Source organism: Microtus pennsylvanicus, chromosome 11, assembly GCF_037038515.1.
Source record: "Microtus pennsylvanicus isolate mMicPen1 chromosome 11, mMicPen1.hap1, whole genome shotgun sequence".
Taxonomy (NCBI): Eukaryota; Metazoa; Chordata; class Mammalia; order Rodentia; family Cricetidae; genus Microtus; species Microtus pennsylvanicus.
In genome coordinates, this window is record NC_134589.1 from 96,048,870 (window position 1) to 96,072,637 (window position 23,768).

A 23,768-nucleotide genomic window follows, 5' to 3' on the forward strand; every position below is an offset into this window, starting at 1 on the left:
ACACTGTTTATTTTCTTTTATTCCTTCTGAATTTCACATTGCTACAGTCTGGCAGCAAGGTATGAATCTCCACCAGTGATGGACTTAGTTTAGATCTGACTGTATCTAAGACGCTCACTGTCATCTCCAGGTTACTGCAGTATTGGCGTCTTGCTAGATGCGTGCGAATGCACATGTTTTTCATTTATCCCCAAAACAATTAGCTCCTCTCAATTACAAAACTGAAGCTGCCCCTACTATGCCCTATTCCCCAGACCTTCAGTTCATGCATTTCAAATGTGAGGTGGGAGAGCCTGGTCCCACCCTCAGGTATAAAATGAATCTGAGAGTCGGTCTATAGCCACAGCCCTTAGGTAGCCTGGAGAGGATTATGTAAGTGGGCACAGCATCGCTGAGTTTAGAGCTTTATTATTATGTCCTTAAACTTGAGAGGTGGAAGGGTGTTCATAAGAGATCAAGTCCACTAGTAAGAAAACTATTTCTGTTAATATCTGTTCAAGAAAAAAGGAGTATGGATATCCCCAGTTAAAAATAAAATCATTATAATTTGGTTGTCAGTTATTGGGTACCCCCTCTCTGTGCCTCATTTTCTCATATGTAAAAGCTATAATAGGCCATTAACTGTGCTCTCCCATATGTGTTTCAAGGGGATTATCTCTTCCTGGCCTTATATATTCTTGTGCAACCTGAAGACAGTGTTAGCCAGGGGCAAGGCTGCCCCAAGAACAGGAAGCAGGAATGGGGAGATGATTCAGTCAGTTACGTGATTGCCACGCAAACAAGAGATACCTAGTTTAGAGTCCCAGCACCAACATAAGAGTCCAGGCTTAGCGTGTATGCCTGTAATCCCAGAACGGGGCTAGCAAAAGTAGGTGGAACCGTGGGACCTAAGGACATTGAGCCTGGTGAACTGGTGATCTCCTGGTACTGTAAGAGACCCCAGCTCACAACAAAAGTCAGAGACATGATTGAGAGTGACACCTGATGTCAAACAGTGGCCTCCACAGACTACTGCCCCGACATGTGTGCATTTGTACACACACACACACAGGGAGAGAGAGAGAGAGAGAGAGAGAGAGAGAGAGAGAGAGAGAGAGAGAGAGAGAGAGAGAGAGAGAGAGAGAGAGAGAGAGAGGAGGGGAGTGATTTCAGCACTGTACACTGTATCCTGGAGTACTAGGGGCTACATCAGAAAATCAGAGAGAACAAAACAGGCTCAGGAATGTGGGTCTGCCAGAGTCTGTACTGAATGAGAAGAGGCTCAAGCCCTCAAGGGAAGGGTTTTTTGGTAGTGTGACAACACTGTGTCGTCTCAGTGTTCCAAATGTGTGATGAACCTACCCTGCTGAAGCACTAGGTTAGCTACTGCTTGCCCAGTGTTTGTCCTCTGGCCTCCCACAGTGTGGTGAGATGGGAGTGAGCTAGCCCGGTGGCCCTTCCACCTCAGCAGCAGAGCAGGCCACCAGGGGCAGCTCTAAGTTCAAAGGAAGCAAATGACATGAATTATTTCCTGCACAAAGCAAGGCTCAGTCCCACTGGAAAGATCACCCTGAATGTGTGGATTTAAGCCACAGGCCTGCTACCCCGCTGTGATATTAGTCTGAACTGTGAGTTGCAGAGACGCCCTGAGGACCACACATTTTAAAGTGATGGTTGCTGGAGAGATTTCTGGAAAATTATTTCGGATTCTGTTTTATTTAAAGAAAAGTTTCTTCCTTAGGCCTACAATCTCATTACAATGTTCCACAATAAATAGGTCCAGGGTAATTGTCAGAGATTCTGGGATGTGTGAGCTCAGTCCGTCTCCATTTGAGTTTTATCTCATATGTCTTTATAATCCATTAGCTAAAATGCCCAGTTTCTACATTTGGTCAGGTCTAATCAAGGAACAGTCTCAATCCCTTCTCCACCCTGCAGCCTCTCTGAGAGGATCACCATGCCCATGGTAGAACACGCTGCAAACTACTGCCCCATTCCCTGCATCCCAAAATCCTCCTCATTTTGTCCTCCGAGGTCCTGCTCCCATACCTCCTGAAGCTGAGTCTCTTGGGCATTTCTGGGACTTTTAAGTACTACTGGAGCCCCAAGGATTGGAAAGACCTTTTAGATCGCTCCAATAGGCGAGCCACCCGCTCCCACATCCAATGATCTTCTTCAACTTTCCAGAGAAGGGAAAGTGGAAGAAAGAGGGGGAAATGATTGTAGATGCCAGAAAATTGCCATAGATAATAAAGAAATGCCATGGGTCAGATGCTCAGAAAAAAAATCTATGAAGAAAAAAGCAACCTTCCTATACAGGGCGGTGGGGGTATCTCTGCCAGAAAGTTGCTGTCCCTGGGCTTTGGGACAAGCTTGCGCGCGTGAAGATGGTTACATATCACAGACACGGGAAGTTCTGAATCGGAGCGGAGCATGTGCAGGGCTATCACCCAAGTCCTCCCGACTTCCATTTTAAAAGACAGATGCCATTTTTATAAATGGTCTACTAAGTCTGAAAGGTAACTTGCATTTTAGTGAAAGGTATTGAAATGAACTCATAAGTTCATTTTCTGACTGCTGTGGCAAAATCCTTGACAAAAGAAACTTAAGGAAGGGTAGGCTTATTTGGGATTGTGTCTGCGTGTACAGTCAGTTATGGCTGGAAGGCCCAGGAGGAGAAGCCTGAGGCAGCTGGTCACACGCATCCACGGTCAGGAAACGAGAGCCAGGACTCAGTTTGCTTTCTCTTTTTTTGGTCAGCTTGAGGCCCCTGCCGATGGGAGGGTGCCACCCACACTTTGGGTGTGTCTTCTCGCTTCAGTTAACACAGCAGAGAAACTTCCTGCCAGACATGTCCAGAGTGTGGTTCATAGGTAAATCTAGATCCTGTCGAGGTAATAATTAATTACCTACCACACTCATTTTAATCAAAAAATATGTCAAATTAAATAATAAACAATAGCAAGAGCAATAAGTGAAAGCTGTGGAAATTAACTTCCCTAGACCTGCATAGCCAGGTCCTCCGTTCACCAGTGAAGCTATAGACGTCTCAACGCTGCACAAGGCATAGGAACTAAGTGGTTGACATGCGCAAGGAGGATCAAAGATGGCATCTGATCAACGGCGGTGAAAATGGACAGAGAAATTATAGGAGAGCAATGGAAAGGTGGTTAATGCTTGGTGGAAATTGTAGTAAGACAACAGTGAATTAGATAGTAGGATAGAAACGGGAGGAAGCAGGAAGAACAGAGTATCACTGTTACCTGAGTCTTTATTGGGAATTCCCTAAGTTTCTGAAGGGAGAGCAATGCTGAGACCCCTACATCACCCCAAGCGTGTAAATTTCCACAAGATCCCAGTGCATTTCATACTACTCTTAAATTTTGTTGGAATTTCTGGTGTTACAACAAAACTGTTTTTTATTCAAATCACTTGCAATAAATAGGTGCACTCCCTCCATATTGTGTGAGCTTGAGAATAAGAGGACTGAGCCTGGAGCTTTGGGATCACAGAGACCAGGAATCTTGCAAACTTAAACCTCAAACCTTTTCTTCCCAAGACTGTATGTTGAAAAAGATCCAGGCAGGGATGAGCATTAGACCAGCCTGCCTCAGTCACTATGAGAACTCAGCAGTGTCAAAGAGGCTGACATGGAAGAGGATATCAGCATCCACTCCCTGCCACAGTTTCTCCTCCTCACCACAGCCATGAGACAGGGACTTTAATCACCTCCGTTTTTGTCAGAGAGGAAAGCTTTTCTTCCAGAAAAAAAAAAGATGAAATGAGTTTTTAAAAAATCTTGTCTGACACCAAAGCTTGAGCCCACATGATCCAAAGATAGTTCAATACTTAAGCACTGGAAAATAGGTTAACTTAAAAGGGTGGGATTCTAGAAATTCCATAAGAGATGGGGTGGGGGAAGAAGGTGGAAAGATAATATAGAGGTTATGAGGGGTGGGGCTGAGGAGACAGCTTTATAGGTAACAGATGTTCGATCACCAGGAGCAGTCTAGACCCTGGGCCCGCATAACTCAGGTGATGAGAATTCTGGCCTCTCGGATGAAGACACACCCACTCACACACGTAGGAAGAAAGAAAAGAGCATCTGAAGGGCTGATCAGAACACTAGACAATCTTATCTGTCCCTGAAACATTCAAATAAACAATGAAAACTAGGAAGAGACAGAGAATGGAGAGAGGGAAAGGAAGGGGAGAGAAGAGGGAATGAAAGTAAATTTGGATAGGTGTAGCTCCATGCTCTTCAATTTTAGCAGAGAAAAGTTAAATGTCATCAAAAGCAAAGAAAGCCAGGTAACTTAAAAAATGCAAACATAGATGCATAAGGCAGGTCCCTAAATGTCTTCAAATAGTCAACCACTTTGCTATCTGCCAAGGAAGCCAGAGACTTTCTCTTCCAACACAAATAATTCCTCTCCCACCTCCAGTGAACCACATGAAGTAGCCCCATGGGCAACTCTTTCATTTACAGGTATTCTCAGTCTGTGGGCTCTCCTGAGATGAAGTCTGAGTGAAACATGCTAAGAATGTGTGCATCACACACAACTATCTTAGGTGCGCCCACAGACTCACTAGGGAAGGACCTCGGTGTGGTCAAGGCAGCTGGGAGTGCCATTTTGCTGTGGGAAGAGAAATGGCTAAAGCTGCTGTTTCAATTCAGGCTGCCCCTGTAAGATGATCTTAACCACCTAAGTCATTAACATAAAAACTGAATCCTCAGGTAAGCCAGAAATTCCCACCCATGAGGTAAAGAGAAAATCATCATACAGTAACTGTTGGGATGCAGATTAAAAGGCAAGAAGCCATGAAATTATCCTTTCATCTTCTTAAAAACAGAATGGTATATCCTGAATGCAGACCGCACATTTGAGCTCCATGATCACCTCCCTCAGAACGGGCAGTGTGGGGATTTGCAAGTCCAGTACTGGGCCATGCCTAGCCCCATTTTGGTCTGGCAGGTCACGTTCAACACTGAACGTGAGAAGCAAACTTGTAAATGAATTGCTCCAGGGTTGCTGTCTGATTTGTGCACTTTCTTTTATTTATTTCATTTTTGCATTGAAAACATTACATCTCTGTTTCCTTATAGAGTAGTGTATCAAGAGCCAGTGTATGGCAATAAATTGCTACAGGTATGAATTCCTGACTGACGGAAAAACACTCATCACATGGTTGTGGGTTTGCTCTGAAATTCTGACTAACAAGATGGTTCTCGGGAGGGCAAATGTTCTCTAACAGAGGGAAGCCTTATCTGAATTTTCCGGTTTTAACGCAGATTCATCTCTTACCTTCTGACATGTCCACAGTGGACTGGAGACACTTCCTTCCAATTACCAACACTGTGTCTGTACACTTGGCTCCATCATGAATATGCCACAGTAGAGGTCTAATGTGGCTTTTAATTTCTTGAATTATAAAAATTTAGCAACCAAAAATAAAGAAAGGCCAGGAAGATGTCTCAACAGACAAAAGCGTTAACTACTAAGACCTAACAGCCTAATTCAGTTTGATCTGCAGAAACTAAGGTAGCCAGAGAACATGGACTCCTGAAAGTTGTTCTTTGACCTCCACACACATTCTGTGGCATGTTTGCACACCATACACACACTCACGACGTATAAACACACAAATAATAATAATAATAAATCAGAAAGAAATAATTTTCAGATTAGGGAGATGTCTCAGTAGGCAAAGTCCTCTCTGTGTAAACATGATACCAAAGTTTGAATTCCCCCAAATCCAAATAAAGCTAGACACAGCACCAATTGTGTGTCATCCATCACTGCTACAGAGAAATGTGAGGAGGGGACGTGGGCACTCCAGGGTGCTCACAGGACAGCTGTCCTGGTGTACACAGTAAGATGTTCACAGGGCAGCATTCTGATGTACATAGGAAGACGCTCACAGGACAGCTGTCCTGGAGTACACAGTAAGACGCTCACAGGACAGCATTCTGGTGTACATAGGAAGAAGCAGAGAGGTGAAAGGCAAGGGCCAACACTCAAGGGGACATTCACATCCACACCATGGCACACACACACACACACACACACACACACACACATACATACACCATGAGGTGGGAGATTAGAGGGTTTGTTAGAATCAATTTCTCCATAATCATTGGCTGGTTCTTAGAATACACTAATCTTTCAATCAAAATTCTCTTATACTTCCAGCGTGAGGGGCTGCAAACCTTCCATCTTCTATAACTCATCACTTTTATTATAGATGGTTAAAAAATTTTCTTCCCAGTTGCCAACCCTATTTCTCATTGCCAAAGAAACACCAAAATGAGTAAATTTGTAGGAAGTAAAAAGAGAAAAAAGTCAACACATCTACCTCTGGCCAAGGGTCTTATAATGCAGTCTACAGCTAATCTTAAACCTGCCATGCAACTGGAAGATGGTGGCACAGATGGCTCCATGCCACAGGCTTGTCATCTCAGCACTTGAAAGGCAGAGGCAGGAGGATTGAGAGTTCAAGGCTGGTCACAGGGTAAGTCAATACTAGCCAGGGGCAGTTAATGCGAGCCTGTGTCCAAACAAAAACTCAGAGGAAGACTTTGGTCATAGGACAGTGAAGGAGCACTTGCCTAACCTGCATAAAGCCCTGGGTTCAACGTCCAGCAAAACACACACACACATACACACACACGCGCACACATTAATATTTGTATGCATAGAATAGATAAAACTGCTGTACTTTTTTTCTCATTTGGTTTAGAGAAGGAAAAGTCCCCTTGTCAGTGACACTCTTTCACCACTAGACCTGCAGTTACCAGGTTCAACAAAGACCTGGGTCTGCGGTCCTCAAACAGGAGGCAGACCTCATCCTTCAGACATCAGCACTGAACTGCACAGAAGCTCTGCTTGTGTTCAGCAAGCTGCAGATTACAGAGCAATGAGACTCACTCGAGTCTCCTTTTTGCAAAGCAAATTAAAGCAGTTTCATCTGTGGGCCGTTTTGCAGCGTGTGCATGTACCCCGAGTTAGCATGCAGCTCCACTCTTGCTGTACCGTGGATCTCATGTAGAAGAGTATTAGGAAAGACAACACACAGTGCAGAGAGGTGGCCTGATGGAGCTGCGGAATCCTTTCCACCCCATTCTCACACACTACAGCCACCAGCCCATATAGGCTTACACTGAAATTAACTAGGAGTTGAGGGGAGCCTCCTTTGGTGAAGTACTTGCTTTGCAAGCAGGAGATCTGTGATGGATCTTCATAACTGAGGGGTTTTGTGTTTCTTTTGGTTTTGTTTTTCAAATCCAACCACGGGGGCATTTCTTTCTAACCCCAGAGACAGAAAGGCAGGACAAAAGGATCTGTAGGGCTTGCTTGGCAAGTTCGATACTAATGAGAGCCTGGTCTCAGAACAAAAGGAAAGAAAAGCAGAAGGTGTACAGGACCTGAGGAGGTTGTCCTCTGGCTAAAACACATGAACTCCTGTGAGCACACTCAGCTACCCACATGAACACACATTAATTTACTTAACGTGTGCAGCATACAGTAATTGATTTGACAATAGTTAATCTGGTGTAACTGTAATCTCAGCGTTTAGGAGGTGGAGTCAGGAACATCACAAGTTCAAACCTCGCTTAGCTACAGGATCAACTCAAGGCCAGCTTTGAACTCATGAGATACTATCTCAAAGTAAAACATAAAGTTTAAAAAAGGAGGGAGGGCTTGGGAAAGAGCTTAATGGTGGAACATTTCATCAGCGTGTACAAGATCCTAATACCACAAAATAAATGATAAGGTAAAAGCAAATCAAATTCATGATAGTTAATGTAACATAAATAAGTTAATTAATATCAAGTAATAAGAAAACACCTAAACTGTTAGCCAACATGCTGGACAAAGAAACAGGCAGATTATTGCTGTTACCACCACGTGATCTGTTTGCCAAGCTCAAACCTACCTCACTTACTCTAAACCTATCAGCAGACCAAGCTATGGAGTCTGAAGAACACTTGGTGGAAGGTGGAGAGATGGCACCACAGTTACCAGTGCTTGCTGCTCTCCAGAGGACGGATGTTCAGGCTTTAACCTTGACTTGGGGCGGCTCTGACCACCCATAACTACACAACCTGGGTATCCAGTGTCCTCCTCTGACCTACATAGGCACATGCACACATGTGTCATACATTCACATGCATACACATCAATAAATGAAAACATAAACTTGGATGGGGTTTAGCCCCGCTGGTACAGTGCTTACCCAGCATCAATGAAGCCCTGGAGATCTCCAGCTCCTTGTGAGCCGGGCATGGAGGAACACAGCTGTGATTCCAGCACCTCAGGGGATGGAGGCAGGGTTGTTAGAAATTCAAGGTAATTCTTAACTACAAAACAAGCTTGAGGCTAGCCTGGGCTACATTTGATTGTGCTTCAAAAAACAAAGCAGGGAGAGAGAGAGAGAGAGACAGAGAGACAGAGAGACAGAGAGACAGAGAGAGAGACAGAGACACAGAGAGAGACACAGAGAGAAAGAGAGAGAGAGACAGAGATAGACAGACAGACACACAGAGACAGAGAGAGAGAGACAGAGAGAGAGACACAGAGAGAGAGACAGACAGACAGACACACACACACACAGAGACAGAGAGAGAGACAGAGAGAGAGAGAGAGAGAGAGAGAGAGAGAGAGAGAGAGAGAGAGAGAACGAGTATTTGAAAGCAAAACTCCTAAGCAACAGACCAAATCTCAGGGTCTGACGCCTGTGGCTGTTTGACATAGAAACTGATTTCCTCTCAATGCTGAAGCCATAAGTAAATACGCTCACACACAAAAAGATAACTCCCAAACTCTCATAGTTCACCTTATTTAGGAGAAAGGGAAGGAAAGGGAAAAATATTGCAATCAAAATATAATATCAAAAATAAAATTAAAAAGAAAAAGTTAAAAAAAAGTTTTTTTTTAAAAGGCAGTGCCGGTGTGCATAGCTGCACTTACATTCCCATGACAAATGTCAGCCTTGTAGGCAGTAGAGCCCATTTGAGTTACTTCCGTTTACACTGTAGCCAAGCTTGCTGTTGTTGAATTCCTACCTGCTTTCATGACAGACCCTTCGGCAAATGTCCAGAGGAAAAACCTGCGCCCCAAGGGCTTGCAGAGCAAACATTGCTGGGTACAGGTTACATCATCATTTCTGATTTACTGGGAAGCTGATAGATCTGTGCAAATAACTTTAAAAATGTTTTGCTCTGGACAGGCAGACCGACACACACATACACATGCACACTTTATCCAGTTGTTGCTGAAGCCTCATAGTCATTGGCTGGCCAATCCTAACAGCTTCCTACCTCATTAAATTTAATGCACATACTTACATACTTACATCATTCTGATAGATCATGAAAGCCGAGACAAATAGTCAGGCAGATTAAAAGAACAACTGCAGCTCCATGGCCCATGGCTCCTCCTCTGCAGCTCAGTGCTGGGCTGACACCTGCCTTGTTTTTGTGACTTCTCAGCACATTTAATGAGTTCCCCCATTCCTCATTAGAAAGCACTGTGTTTGGAACACCAGGTGGTGTCTGGCTAAGACCTTTTTTTGTTTTAAATTACACATTTATTTTTCCTTAAGGAAAGCTGTCAGAGAAACTCCCAGCTCTGTGTTATTGGTGATTATCCACCAAGATGTCTTGGGTGTATCTTTACCAAGGCTGATCCAAAGAACAAATTTCTTGATAGAAAAACTGGCTCTTTTGAGCAATGACACAGAGGATACAGGATTTCAGTCAGAAACATCGGAAAGACTTGTCGAGCGCTACTGCCCGTGTGTTTAACGTTACTTTAGAGCCTGGCTTCATCTCTGTGTGTAAGGCCACACTTAGGACACCTGCCAACTTTGCCCTGCTGTCGTTGGGCATGGTGCTGTTGTCAGCCCTCTGACATGCCCCTCTACCCTGACTTAGCCCCGCACGGGAAAGCTGAGGTTCCAGCCCTTGAAGGACTGCACTACCAAGCCTTCACACTAGAACCTGAAGAAGCCCCTTGTCTCTTCTGGCCACTGGATCCAGTCTGTTAACTGTGCTGAGATCATTCCATGGTGGCTGACATATTGCCCTGGTCTGTTGAGCAGGATGCCGTTATTTTCTCAGTTTGATAACCAATGCTCCGCTGCACAATTCCTTTTCCGTGTGCCCATTTGCACTTTCTCTTTGCTTAATTGAACAATGGCAATTACTGCTACACAGAACTAAATGTTAATTATTTTCCTTTTCAGATTTTTTTCTCTTAATGATTTTATTTACAAATTGTAAGACTTTATCACATTCCCCCATCCCTGAACCAAATCCTCCGCCTGAATTTGTGTGGCGAGTAGCAGTGTGATATTTTCAACAGAGGAGACAGATTTCTGACAGTCGTTCACTTTTGTAATAACTATGGAACATTAATAAAGCCTTCTACAAAGTCATCAGCGATTAAATGACGACACACACACACAATTGCTAAGAAACTAACTGATCTTTTTTCTAAAATCAATATGATGCAGGAGAGTATCTAGTTTTATGAAAAATAAAGATAATATACTAAAATTTAAGTTAATATTTGGTAAGTTGTGGTAAAGCCTGGTCATTTCTGGAAACCTGGAAAGTTCAGCAAAGTAGGAAGAATATTTATCCTCACCGCCAGACCATCACCATTAACACGTTGGTGCGTTTTCCTCAAAGGGTCTCTGGGTTCTGCCTCTGAGGATACATTTAGGACTCCTAACCTTTAACACGCAGCCAGGACGGGTCTTCAGCCTCCTCTCTCCAGTGCTGTTCTCCTCCTCTCTGATACTAAGCTTTCATTAACCTCAAGCTGGGATGGGAGGACTTGGGTACCTGCTTTTCTGGTGCGGGCTTCTCACTGAACTCTGCATCCCTAAGCCTCGTCTCTCCTTGTGTTGTAGGGTGGTTATGCAGCATACCGCTATGCCCAGCCCACCCCTGCCACTGCTGCTGCCTACAGCGACAGGTACGGGTCTTTCTTCTCTCGGTGCCTTGAAAACAGCTCGTGGGACAGGAAATTCTGATTCTTATTTGGTCTTGCTTGAAACATGCATGACTACTGAAGAGGAAGCCCCTGAAAATTAGGTCCCATGGTGGAGTTATGCACAGGCCATGTGGAACTTGGATGCTTAAGCCTTGCTCATTGTGAACTCCTCACCCTGACAGATGCAATGCAGAAAGAAAGGAAGAAAGAAAGAAAGAAAGAAAGAAAGAAAGAAAGAAAGAAAGAAAAGAAAGAAAAAAGAAATCAGCTCTATCTCTGGATAGCTGTTTTCAGGTCTCTTTGTTCCTAGACCATGCATCTTACTCATGTAAACACACACACACACACACACACACACACACACAACTGCTCAACCTTCTCGTGGCCTTCTACATAAGACCATAGTTTCACCTAATTCATAGGAAGAAAATGGCAAAGTAATAAGCCTGAAGGTTCACTTCATTCCCTCCTGACACCCAGAAAAGCAGTCACCTCTGCTCCACTGAATTCAGAATAAAGAAATGGGCAGAACACCCTGCTTCCATAAGGGGATTCACTGATCTTGGCAGTGCCCAGTACCCAAACTTACAAACATAAGCCAGCTTTCACTTGCACTGCACACCTCACATGAAGAACGGCAGCTGGAGGTACAGACACGTAGTTGAGAAACACAGAATTCCGAATGGGTGTGTGTGACTGCCTTGGTCCCTAGGCTTTGGCGATGTGATGGTTTCTAAAACAATTATAACTATTTCTATATAGGTGCCTTGTGGGGGAGGGGACAGTAAACTAGGCAACAAACAAAATGTGTGTGTCTCCATACTGAATGCAATTTCCTGGCTCTGATCTCTGAGGACAGCAATGTGAATGTTGAGATGCTTGGCATGCATGAATGTCCCGGAGGGTGCTTATTCTCGTGATGACTGTCTTAATTTAAGGATATGTTTCATGAATAAAATGATCATGGTAACGATTTGCATGTGTGGCTGAGGCATGCTGGGTCAGACAGGTAAGCAAGCAGGCGAGGGGCGTGGCCCATGAAAGAGACTGTCAGAAGACATTGGGATTCTGCCTTTCTTGCAGCCATGCAGTTCCTCTCGGTTTGCAGTGGTACGCTTTTCCTGCACCTCCATCCCGTTTCTCACAAGAAGTGTTGTTAGCTCGTAGCAGCTGCATAATTTTTCTGCAGTTTAATAAAGCAAAAGAAATTCCAGAATTTAAAATGTTGTACTTAGCTCCACGGACAAACGTGTCATAAATGAGTCTTTGGCAAGCCGAGCTGAGATTTGCTGTCTGGCTACACACAGGAATTATTACTGTTTTCTCTTGAGCACTCATAACACATTTTCTAAATTGTAGAGAATCTTCAAAGGAATCCAAGCCACTGGCCAGACACACTTGTAAATACATGAATTATCCATTTCCCCAATCATCAGTTGCCAAGATGCAAGATGCTTCATATAAATTGTTATCTTCAGTATTCTCTGACACCGGATTAAGAAAATTGAGAGGGTCAATAAGGCTAATAAAAATGATGACAATCTTGAAATACTTGAGATCATTCTACAAATGAAAAGGCTTAAATGTTATTAAATTCCATGCACTGAAGATCCACACAGTTTCAATTGTAGTGTGGCTCAGCTACAGCCCTTAATTATTTTTATGAAAATATCTCTAGATGCTAAATTCTCAAACGCCCACTTTGTATGTAATTATAATCATAGTAACTTTAGCCTGCTGTATAATTATAAGAATCTTAAACAGATTTATTTCTTTGAGTGTTTTTCTTGCTTCTCCTCGGATTAAGTGCATCTAGCCCCAAGTTGAAGAAAGGTTATTTACAAAGATAGACTTTATATCGCCTCTTCAAGAAGACCAATTTAGACACTTGATCAAAACAAAGTGTTTAATACTATACTTAGAGTTACTGATGAAGCCCACTGTCTCCACTTGCATCAGTCTGAAACTGTCCAAATTCTCTGCATTGTGGAACACCAAATATGGAAATATCTGTATAAAACCTGCAGTTTTAATATTATTAAGAGTTCTTATTGGTGATATATTCTACTGAAAAACACTCTTTCTTGGATTGGTAAATCTTTAATAACTGCAATTCCCAGTTTAGTGTAACAGTTGTGGCTGGAGGAATCCGCTAACTATATTCTTTTTCATGTAATTGGCCTCTTGCTGTTTATTAGAGATGTTTGCACGTTAGGTCCTCTCCATTGCTGTGGAAATTGATTACTGGCTCTATTTAACTTTACTGTAAGCAGAATACTTGTCACCTATGGAATTATTCATTAACGTAAATTTAGTAATAGGTGAATTACCAGAAAACAATCTCTAAAATAGAATTTCTGGTTTGATTTATCATTATTAAGTGGTGGTACCTTCCTTTTATTTTTTAATCAATGCAGGTAAGGAAAGGGCTTTATTAAAATATGTTCAGAGGAAAATGGGGAATTAGCAGAAGAGGTTTTGAATGTCTCCTAAAGATGGAGAATCTATCAGGGCAACAGTATGATAATTTAGTTAACACTATCATACCATAGCATCAGTAGTAACTAACTCCCTCTTCTCTGGAAGACAGATAGGAAGACAAAGAGAGATAATTCCAAACCCAAAGAAACCCTTTCAAACTTGGAAGGGAAATCGGAGTTGGGAATGGTTGAGAAATGGTCACTGATTATCAACTGGATTCAAGGAAGCACAGCAACAGACCTTCCCTGTGACCTATCTTCAGTCTTCTCCAAAGTGAAAATCCATCTGGTGTGCTGCCCCCATCCCTCCCATTCATAGAATTTTACCTTTACTCAACACAAATCACACCCTTATAAAATTAAAGATTCAGGAGCCCTTTGAAAACTACTGACCCACGGTAACTCTGGTGCTACACGGAAGGTTTTTAGTGGGCACCTTGCAGCTCCCTGCCCATCATCTTCCTGCTTAAATAACCACATGCTGACAATCTCAGAGCTGCCCAAGAGGGTCTGGGTGTTGACCCCCTGAATAAAGACCATCTGCTATGGGCCAAGCTTTTCCCAAATCACAAAGATTGAACTGAACATCACACCTTCAATGATGAATTGAGTGGGAACAGAATAAGCAAACAACTTTCCTTGGCATTTTATAAACATTTGGTAAACACTTGACCTGATCAACTCTTTGTTTTGTTAATCTCGCTTTGGTGTAATGGAAGCCAGCTGTCCAGACTCTCAAGGAGATTGTTTTCTAAGCTTGAACCAATCAGAGCATGGCGGTGGGGCCTGTGGTCATCTGGTCATTGCATGCTACTCGGTGTTGCTGTGTCTGTGGTACGTGTTGGGTTGGATAGGTCCATCACATTAGCTCCATGAATGGCTTGCTTGGAATAAGCCTGGGGTATAGGTCTCTCTTTACTGATTGGCTCTTGGTTCCTGTGTTTTATGGCTTGATCCTTGTTGCATCTTTCGGCTGTCCAACTGGGAGGTGGGAAGTAGGGAAGGTACCCTGTTCAATGAATTATGCTACTCATATTGGGGAATAGATGTGATGTGTATATAGCATTAGATGAAATACTCTGGCTAGAAAAGAAACCCTGGCCATGCTTATCTGCTTGCTGATATTCTAACACCCTTTAGGGATTGGGGCATGAAAGTGTTCCTCTACATTAAGGAAGAGAATAGCTAGACACAGGCAGGTTACAAAAGAACCAAGGATTGGATGTTTTACTGTCAACTTTAACAACAATATGGCTGTAACTGAGACCATTTCTTCTACCAACTGAAACATGATTTTCCTTTCAAACAAATATAGCTACATTTTGAAAAGTAAGGCAGTGCATAATACTGAAAATTGAGGCATAACAATCTATCACTTAGGAAGGAAAATAATTTCTATCATGTTCTGTTTAGAGTAGAGGGATGTTCTCAGTGGAAATTTAGTGTCCCAGTTGACACTTTTAGAAAATATTGTTATCTTAAAAATTATTTTTATCAAGCAATTTTATCCTAAATTTATTTCCTTATATTTTCATTAAAATGAAAGTTTTTGAGTTGTTATAATATATAAAAATACATTTTTAAGTGACCAAAAATATATGTTTCAGAAGGTAGAGTGGAATATTCACAGTTATGTAAAGATATCTTCTGGGTACGAGATGCTCATTGAAAGTCAGACAAACCTATAAAATATTTATTTGCTCTAAAGATCAACAAATTGACAAGAAAGTGATGAATCAGGAACACAGGTGTCCTTAGACTAAGCAAGGAGGCTGCAAACAGCAGGGTTCCGCTTTCAATTTGTTCTTCTTCATTTTCTGAGACCTTAAAGTTTCATTGCTTTTATAGGATAAGAAAAGGCAGTATAGTATTGACAATTCCATAGAGCTCAACCTAATATAAACCCAAACAAAATTTTGTCATCTTACATACTCGTAGGGAACTTCTAAGAGTTTTGGAGATAAATCTCAGAACAAGAAAGCCAGGACTTGTGCAGCTTAGGCAGTCATATGATGTATGCTAAGCACCATTCAAACCAGGCACTCTGAAGCTGAAAAAGAGAGGGTTCATTTCAGAGAGAAAGATTAGTAAGTTTTGTAAAATTTAATAGGCACAGATAGGCATGTTTTGGTATAAAATTTATAGATGATAGAGACAGAAATGCCAAACACATGTAAATGGGGAGATGGTTGGTTGCCTGGATGGATGCGAACAGAGACAGATGATACTTAGATCCATGGGTAGGTGGGTAAAGGAAGAAGAGAATGAAGCAGGACAAGCAGAGGGAGGGAGGGCACAAGAAATGAAAAGGGAGGTGTCAGCCAAGTGGTGGTGGTGCACACCTTTAATCCCAGCACTCCAGTAGCAGAGGCAGGTGAATCTCTGTGAGTTCATGGCCAGCCTGGTCTACAGAGTGAGTTCCAGGACAGACTCCAAAACTACACAGAGAAATCCTGTTTCGAAAAAAAGGAAAGAAAGAAAGAGGAAATGTCAAGAGCAAAATACCATTTTTTCTCTCTCTTCCATTTCATCATAAGCAAATCTACATAGAACAGAAAGAAATTCTTACATAAAACCTTTGTCTGAAGATTAATGCAGCTGAGTGATCTGAGTCCTAGCACAGCCCTTCAATCTATTTTAGGAGCTATTTTCTGGATTCTGATTTAAGATTGCCGAATTTCCACCGTGAAAATAGGTGAATAGCTTCATTTAAAATGATAAACCATTTTACTTAGCATCCTTATACATGTATGTATGTACACACACACATACACACACACACACACACGGAAAATGTCAGGCACCATAAAAGCAAGTAAGCTTCCTGAATAAAAAGCTCACCAGTTAATAAATTTAAGGACATTCTTTTCATTATAGAAAGGTTATATCACAAAAATTACCGTATCATCTGAACTTGATGATTTTGCACTTTCTTCTAGCCATACATTAAAATATAGAGTTTAATATATAGACCATGTAGAATGTTTAATGAGAACAGACAGCACAGAGGACTAGGGGCATTTCATGGTTTCTCAATTCTTCCTTTTCAAAACAGGTGTGATAAGAATTTCAGCTAATCCAGAAACTAGAAGCAAGCTTCATGCCTGTTCTTCAAGGCATGTGTAAGGGTAGGACTAAGTTCACAGATACCCTGCCTTCCGGGGCCAGGAGAGCTGGGAGAGTGTAACACAGCCTTCAGCTCTCTCTTTGAAGACTAGGGAGTTCTGCATATTCTTCTTTCTACCATGCAGCTGAAATGCTCTTCCCCTAGGAATGAGCCACAGCACGACATGGCACCTTTGTGTCTTCTTCTGTTAGTTAATTCCTTTTCTGGATACTGCCTTGGGAAAATAGACCTTTACAGTGCTGTGGGGGCTTCCTGGTTACATTTTTAATCTATTTGAGAAACTCTTGAGAGAACCTAAGGAGGGTAAGACAAAACATGGCATGACAAACAAGAATGATACTCCCAGGTTAGCATAGGGCTAAGGGGATAGGTCATGAGGGCTCAGAGCAGACCCAAGAGAATTATGTGGCATGGCCCAGTGAGATAAAGCCACTTAAGTCATTTTTGATTGTCAGGCATGAAGTGGCAGTGAGAAGGACTGTTTCCTCAGTAGCCTGAGATAGCAACTGACTGAAGTTGCTCTTGGTATTAGTTTCTTAGTCATTTCTGTCACTGTGATGAGCAATTCTAGTTTTTCTTTTTCAAACAAAAGATGCTCTGTCACCTTGTAACAGGAATGTAGCAAGAATGAGTCACCAGTGTCTTTATTTATATCCATTTATATATCCCAAAGCCTCTGCTGAAAGTGCAGTCAGAATCGATTGAATATCTGTATTGAAAACATCCATACATGTGCATGCTCACATGTACACAGAGGTACATGTGCATCCATATATATGTATGTACATTGCCTTATTTTTATGTCTTTTTTAATTTAAAGTTTATTTCCTTAACAGATTCAGTCACAGTTTTGAGTGACACACAACCCCTTCAAGAAAAGAAAGAGAAGTTACTTGTTCTAGAAAGTTATTAGATATTTAAAAGAAACACATTTCTGGTAGAGTTATGACATAATACTGAAATGCCAGGCAAAAGCAAATTCTTTAATAAACCATGTGCACATGTCATTGCTTTTTTAAAATTGTTCTGATTTTACATTCTCCAAAAAGTTAGGACTAGGCCAGTTCTACTTTCTCCCAACATACCCTTTAACTTGTTATTGATTTGATTGGAGAACACTAAGACGATTCTGACATCCTGACGAAGGAAGCAGAAAGCAATTGAAAATTGGGTCTATGGATGCCAAACTGACAGCAAGGAGCAATACTGATGCTATAAAAAGACCTATTTTCCAATTTTCTCTGGTTTTTGACTTGAGGGCATTCACACACATGCATTTTCACATGTTTATACACACTCACATACATACTCACACATAGTCACACACACAGATTCATACACACACAGCGAGAGAAAGAGAGAGAGAGATCTCAAGCCTTAAATATGCCAAAGTTTTGCCTCGGAGGCTAATTACCTCTTATCCATAACTTTGCATGACTTCTCTAGTGTTATGCACTGCTGAATGATTATGTAATTGAGGCAGTTAAAAAAACAGGCTTGCAATAATCCACAGACTGGACCAACTAGGGGCCTGGGAGAGATTAAGGACATTCCAAACCCAACAGAGCATGGCTGTCATAGCCATGTGGGGAGCCACTTCTGCAGGTGACAAGATAAGGTATAACAGCTCCTTTGGTCATGCCATGGCCTGATTACATGCTTTTCAGGTTGCAGATCATTGGCTTGATGGGTCACAAAAAAACAAACGAAATCCGTCTCTTAAGTAGTACCATCATGGCCCTTCCACTGTGAATGAATGCTTAGAAAATGTTTACTTCCTAGAGGTAGGTCAGAAACCTGTAGTGAGAATCCAGACTCTACAGCCTCTGGGTGAGCCCTTTCTACTAGCAGTAAGAGTGAACTTGGTAATGAGTTTTATCCAGCAGAAGAGAAGGATACATACCAAGGTAGAATCTTAGCTCACAGAATACTTATAGATGTCTCCCCCTCAAACTGGAGCATGAAGTCCCAAGTTCAGACTCCCAGGATGCATGTGAAAGCAAATCCCGGTGACATGCACATGTGATCCCAGTGCTGGGAAACAGGCAAATCTGGAGAGCTTACTTGACAGCCAGCCTCACTGAACTGCCAAGCTCCAGGTTCAGGGGAGAACTTGCCTCAGCGATGAGCTGGAGAGTGATTGAAGACTGCTCTGCCATCACCCTGTGGCCCTATACACTCGTGCACTGGCGCACACACATACCAAACACATACACGCACAAATTTCAGATTATCAAATTAAAACACTCAACTTCTTTGCCTTATTTTTCCTTTAGATGTTATTTTTACTGGGGGCTGACTTTTCCTTTCTGTTCTCTATTTTGACCTTTGTTCACTTGCTAAAGCTGTTATCTTTTAGAATGAGATGGAATTTTTCCATAAAAACTCTCTCCTACTCTTTCTAAGGGTATCAAATCAAGTTATGACCCTGTGCCTAAGAGCACAGGTTGACTTCCAGAACTGGCTGTCACTGGCTTGTGACATCTGAGTTACTTCTATATCTGTATGTAGCCATTTTATGCAAAAAAGTCATCTGACAGAAATGAATGATGATTTTTTTGGATGATTTTTTTCTCACCAGTGAGAACACAGTGATGGATTCTTCAGGAATTCAATGCTCTTCAAAGCTGTATTGCATTTCATACTTAATTAACATACAAAACAGTTAGAGGGAAACCTACTTCCTGTCAGGGAGATGGGATATTGGTGGGAGAGAACTGAAGAGACTCTTAATTAGCTAGCTGCCTGGCTTTGCAACAGGCTCAGTTTTGCTATACAATAATGTATAATGTTTTGACAGAGAGTAGATTCCAAGGAGTTCAAATAATTAAACCTAAGCATTATTTCTCCTTAGCTATCTTCATAATTTACCTTGAAATGCTTTAGCCAGAGATAGGAGAAGGATGCCACATCTCTGATAACTTTCACCCATCTTTCCAGACACCTGTTACTGTCTCCTCCTTCGCCTCTTCTTTAGTGACCTCCTCAATGTTTGGCATCTCTCAAAATATATTCCCTTGTGACTACCTGCTTCAACTGGCCTCTGGCCATAATTATTATTTTCTTAACCCCCAAGGTCATAGGAAGAGAAAGTGGTTCTTGTGTTAAGATCTTGTCATTGACTGCATAGTAGGCTGGCATCAGTATAACACAAAGCCTGCAAGGACTGCATCTGGTTACTGTTGACATCATTGAGCCTTAGTTTTCTCATCTACTCAGAGGACAGATTGATCATACATACCCATTATAAGAATGAGGCAAATGCTATAAATTGATAAGCTGGTGCAGATGTTATTAGTTATGTAATTTCTGATTGATGGTTGTCTTAGAGATGACTCACTGTAATTACTGGCTTAGTGGAGGATTCAGCAATAATTTAACTCCATTTAAATTCTGAGTTGTTTTTCTGCCTGATCATCTCTAAGACTCACAAGAGCAGTAGTGTGCTGAGATTCTACATGCTGCTTAGTAGTATGTGACTGAGTTATGTTCTTAAACAGTATTTTTTTATATCACCATGGTCTTTAATGTATATGTATGCAAATGAATCTTTGCTACTGATATACAGAAGATTATCACAAATTTAGGTTAAAGCCAAATCTAATCTCAGTAGAATTATTTAATCCATGAGAGAGTATGGGAAGATTCTAGAGATTATAAGTTTTATGCTTGCCTTAATTATAAAGTGAGAAAGATGGGTCACTAACTCCTTAGCTTCCTGGTAAAATGTACATGGTTTTGAATGGAAGCTCTTCAACTATAGCCTGAAGTCAGCATTCTCTATATCATCACCACTATCATCATCATCACCACCATCATCATCATCAACATCACCACCATCATCACCATCACCATCATCAACATCACCACCATCATCACCATCACCATCATCAACATCACCACCATCATCACCATCACCATCAGAAGTGTCACTTAGCTCCATGGGGGTTTAGTGAGTTCAAGCACATTTTTTCCATGCTCATGCTTCTGCTTGGATGTAGATCTCTCCTCATGCACCTTCAGAAGGGATGGAATTACCAGAGAAGTACCAGCTTCCTCAAACGGACACTTAACCCCTTTTGTGACAAACCCAGCCTCCAAACCACTGCTCACTGCCCTTCTTTTGAATGGGGCAAAAGATGACACTATCTTCTCCACTGTTTTATTTTCTGTTAAATCTGCACAGTCTATGAAGAGTATATATTTTAATTGTTAGTTCAATCTCCCAGTGAGAAGACTAAAGCTCTGAAAGTTGAAATAACTTTTCTATGAGACACAACTTGTATGGACAGCTCCACATTCTGGACTCGCTGATAGCTCTGTTTCATCTGAGTGGGAATATAGTGGGAAGTGAATGAGATGGTAGATGTTAGAGAGATTGAGATGATGGGGAAGATATACATGGTCTCCAGGTAAGAGAAGGACCCTTAGAAACGACTTTCCAATGTCCTGAGTTGTCTAGTCCAACAGTCAAGTTTAGGGGAAACTGGAAACTCTCTTAATTTAAGCCTTTTTAAATGTAATATAAGCAAGGGAGTTGTGCCTACATGCAATTACTGTAAATGTGTTTTCATATATTCATCTTTTTTTAAAAAATAAGAGATCATGGTAGCTCTCTTTGGAGCCTTTTTACTTCATTTGGTTATTTGTGGGTTTGTCTGCATATGCCACATCTCACATATGTATAATATGATATACTTTGAAACCTAAATAAAAATAAAAATGACCACAAGGAAGTCAGACATGTTTACCTTAAAGAATGTTGGGATTGGACATGGGAAGGGAGGTGGAGCAATGGTCACGAACAACTGTATCACTCTCCTCTTCTAAGTAATAAAACCTAAATATGCCTGAGATTATGAGGTTGACATGTCCAGTATAGGCTTTCTAAAACCATACAAAGGCCCTAACATGCTCCATCCCTGTGGCTTAGCTCTGTGTCCTCAATGATCATCCGAAAATCCAATGGAGCTAGCAAAGTGGATCAGTGGGTAAGGGTGTCGGCCATCAAGCCTAGTGGCCTGATCCCAAGGACCCACATGATGGAAGAGAACCAACTACAATAACTTTTCCTCTCATTTCTACTTGTATATTGTGGCATGTGTGGATGGACACACATACACACACACGAATAAATGAATGTAAATTTTAGTGTTTTTAATGTATTTTGAGCCTAGTAGCATATTGTTTTTATCCAACCACATAGGAGGTAGAGCCAAGCTTTGCCTATGAGGCTAGTTCACTCTATCCAGCATGTAACAGGCCAGCCACGATGACCTAGTTGAGATTCTGTCCCAGTGAGTTAATCAAACAAACAAACATCACCATCATCAAAGAATAAAGATAAAAGGTGAAAAAATGACACACAAAGTTGACCTATAGCATCTACACACACACACAAACACACACACACACACACACACACACACATCTTTCTTTATTGTTCATCAAGTTGGGGACCTTCTGGGCCAATAACTAACAGATTACTCAGAATTTATAGGTAGAATTGAATTTAATTCATCCAACTTCTATGTTGGGGAACCTCTGCTGTCACCTTCCAAGTTAAGAGAACAACTTTCATAGGCTGTAGGGATTTTTGTACTCAGCATCTTGCAGGGTTTTAGATATGCATAGATGCTATATTTGGTTTGAAATCTACAGCATTTGATTCACAAAGACTCACTATGAGGAACACAGATCTGGAGCTTTTTTGTTTGTTTGTTTGTTTGTTTGTTTTTAACAAAATAGCAATAGAGAATTGAGAAGCCAAAGAGTGAGGAAACAGTAGAACTTTTATCAATAAAACTTAGCACCGGTGCTCTTGGAGAAAGAACAATCACAGTCGGGCCTCACTTGCTCATGACAAGCCTACCCTTTAACCTCTGTCTGACTCCTCAAACCCCCTTGAAAAATACTAGCAGACCACTCTTTACACTTGACACTTAGAATTCGGTGGGTAATTATTTTTTGGAAGAAAATTGCAAATAGATGAGATTTAACCTAGGGATGGGGGGAGTGAGAAATAAAGATGATATATGGAAAGCCACAAGACTGATTTAAATATGCCACCAGCTGAGTCAGGATTGACTCTGGTTGGTTGATCTATGGAAACCATCTTAAAATAGAAGGAAGCTTGTGGATAAATTAAATAAGCCATTTCTACATCATGGAAAGTTGGATGTACTTATAATCACCTCTCTCAAGCTTCAGTTATCTTATGTACAAAGAGGAATTCAGCTATCTATCATTTTGTCTCAAAGAAGCTAAGATTCAAAGCAGTAGAATAGGAAATTTCCCTGGAGAGGCGCACTACTAGTAGGGCTGGAGCATCACCCATGTGACTTCCTCTGTGCAGAATCTCAGAGGAAGCAAGGGTAGAGGGCTGGATTCCAGACAGCTGCGCTCATCTTCCATTTCCACCATTAAGCATTTTGCCTCAAATGGCCTGCCTCGGATTATTCATCCCTTGTCAGGGTAACTAGAAGAGGGATTATAAGAAAAATGAAATAAAAATATAGGTATGAATGATACTTAACATCCTCATATCACAGGCAAGTTCTCAATCTGTATTTGATAGAATCTGAAGTCTTGAGAAGCATAGCTCTTAGCATATGGAAGTAAAGATTCACCAATTCAGTCTCATTGTTTGTCTATGATCACCTTCAGAGTGCCCACTGGACTCTGATGCAAATCAGCTAACCCAGAATTCAGAGCAGAGGAGACCCAGCCGGTACACTCTCCTGAGCTTTCGCTGTGGGTCTGTGGATGAATCAAGCTACAAACCACTCAACCAGACAAGCATCACTCAAACTCTAGTGCACATGAAAATAATCAGGAGAGCAGCTGCAGCCCATGTTGGAGTTCCACCCACAAAGAAACTCATTCAATGAGTATTGGGTGTATCTCGGTTGCCAGGATTATCAGAAGTTCCCCAGGTAATCACCATGTTCAATCAAGGTTGTGAGTGACTCAGCTGGACACTGTCATCTAATCAACTTACAGGCCAGTTTGCTTTAAAAAAAAAGGAAGGAAGGAAGGAAGGAAGGAAGGAAGGAAGGAAGGAAGGAAGGAAGGAGGGAGGGAGGGAGGGAGGGAGGGAGGGAGGGAGGGAAGGAAGGAAGGAAGGAAGGAAGGAAGGAAGGAAGGAAGGAAGGAAGGAAGGAGGAAGGAAGGAAG

The 23,768-nt window shown here is 41.7% G+C and overlaps 1 protein-coding gene across 50 annotated transcripts in view; it reads left to right on the forward strand.

Annotated features, from left to right (window-relative positions):
* The window catches only part of Rbfox1 (RNA binding fox-1 homolog 1), a 1,543,972-nt gene that overhangs the window by 1,496,524 nt on the left and 23,680 nt on the right, over nt 1–23,768 (forward strand). For 44 of the 50 annotated variants that reach the window (XM_075941979.1, XM_075941983.1, XM_075941971.1 and 41 more), the window contains one exon: nt 10,903–10,967. In XM_075941979.1, coding sequence (XP_075798094.1) covers nt 10,903–10,967 — 65 coding nt within the window. Of the gene's footprint in view, nt 1–5,086; nt 5,130–10,902; nt 10,968–23,768 lie in introns of all 50 variants that reach the window. The other 6 variants (XM_075941944.1, XM_075941960.1, XM_075941977.1 and 3 more) reach the window with 1 other exon arrangement.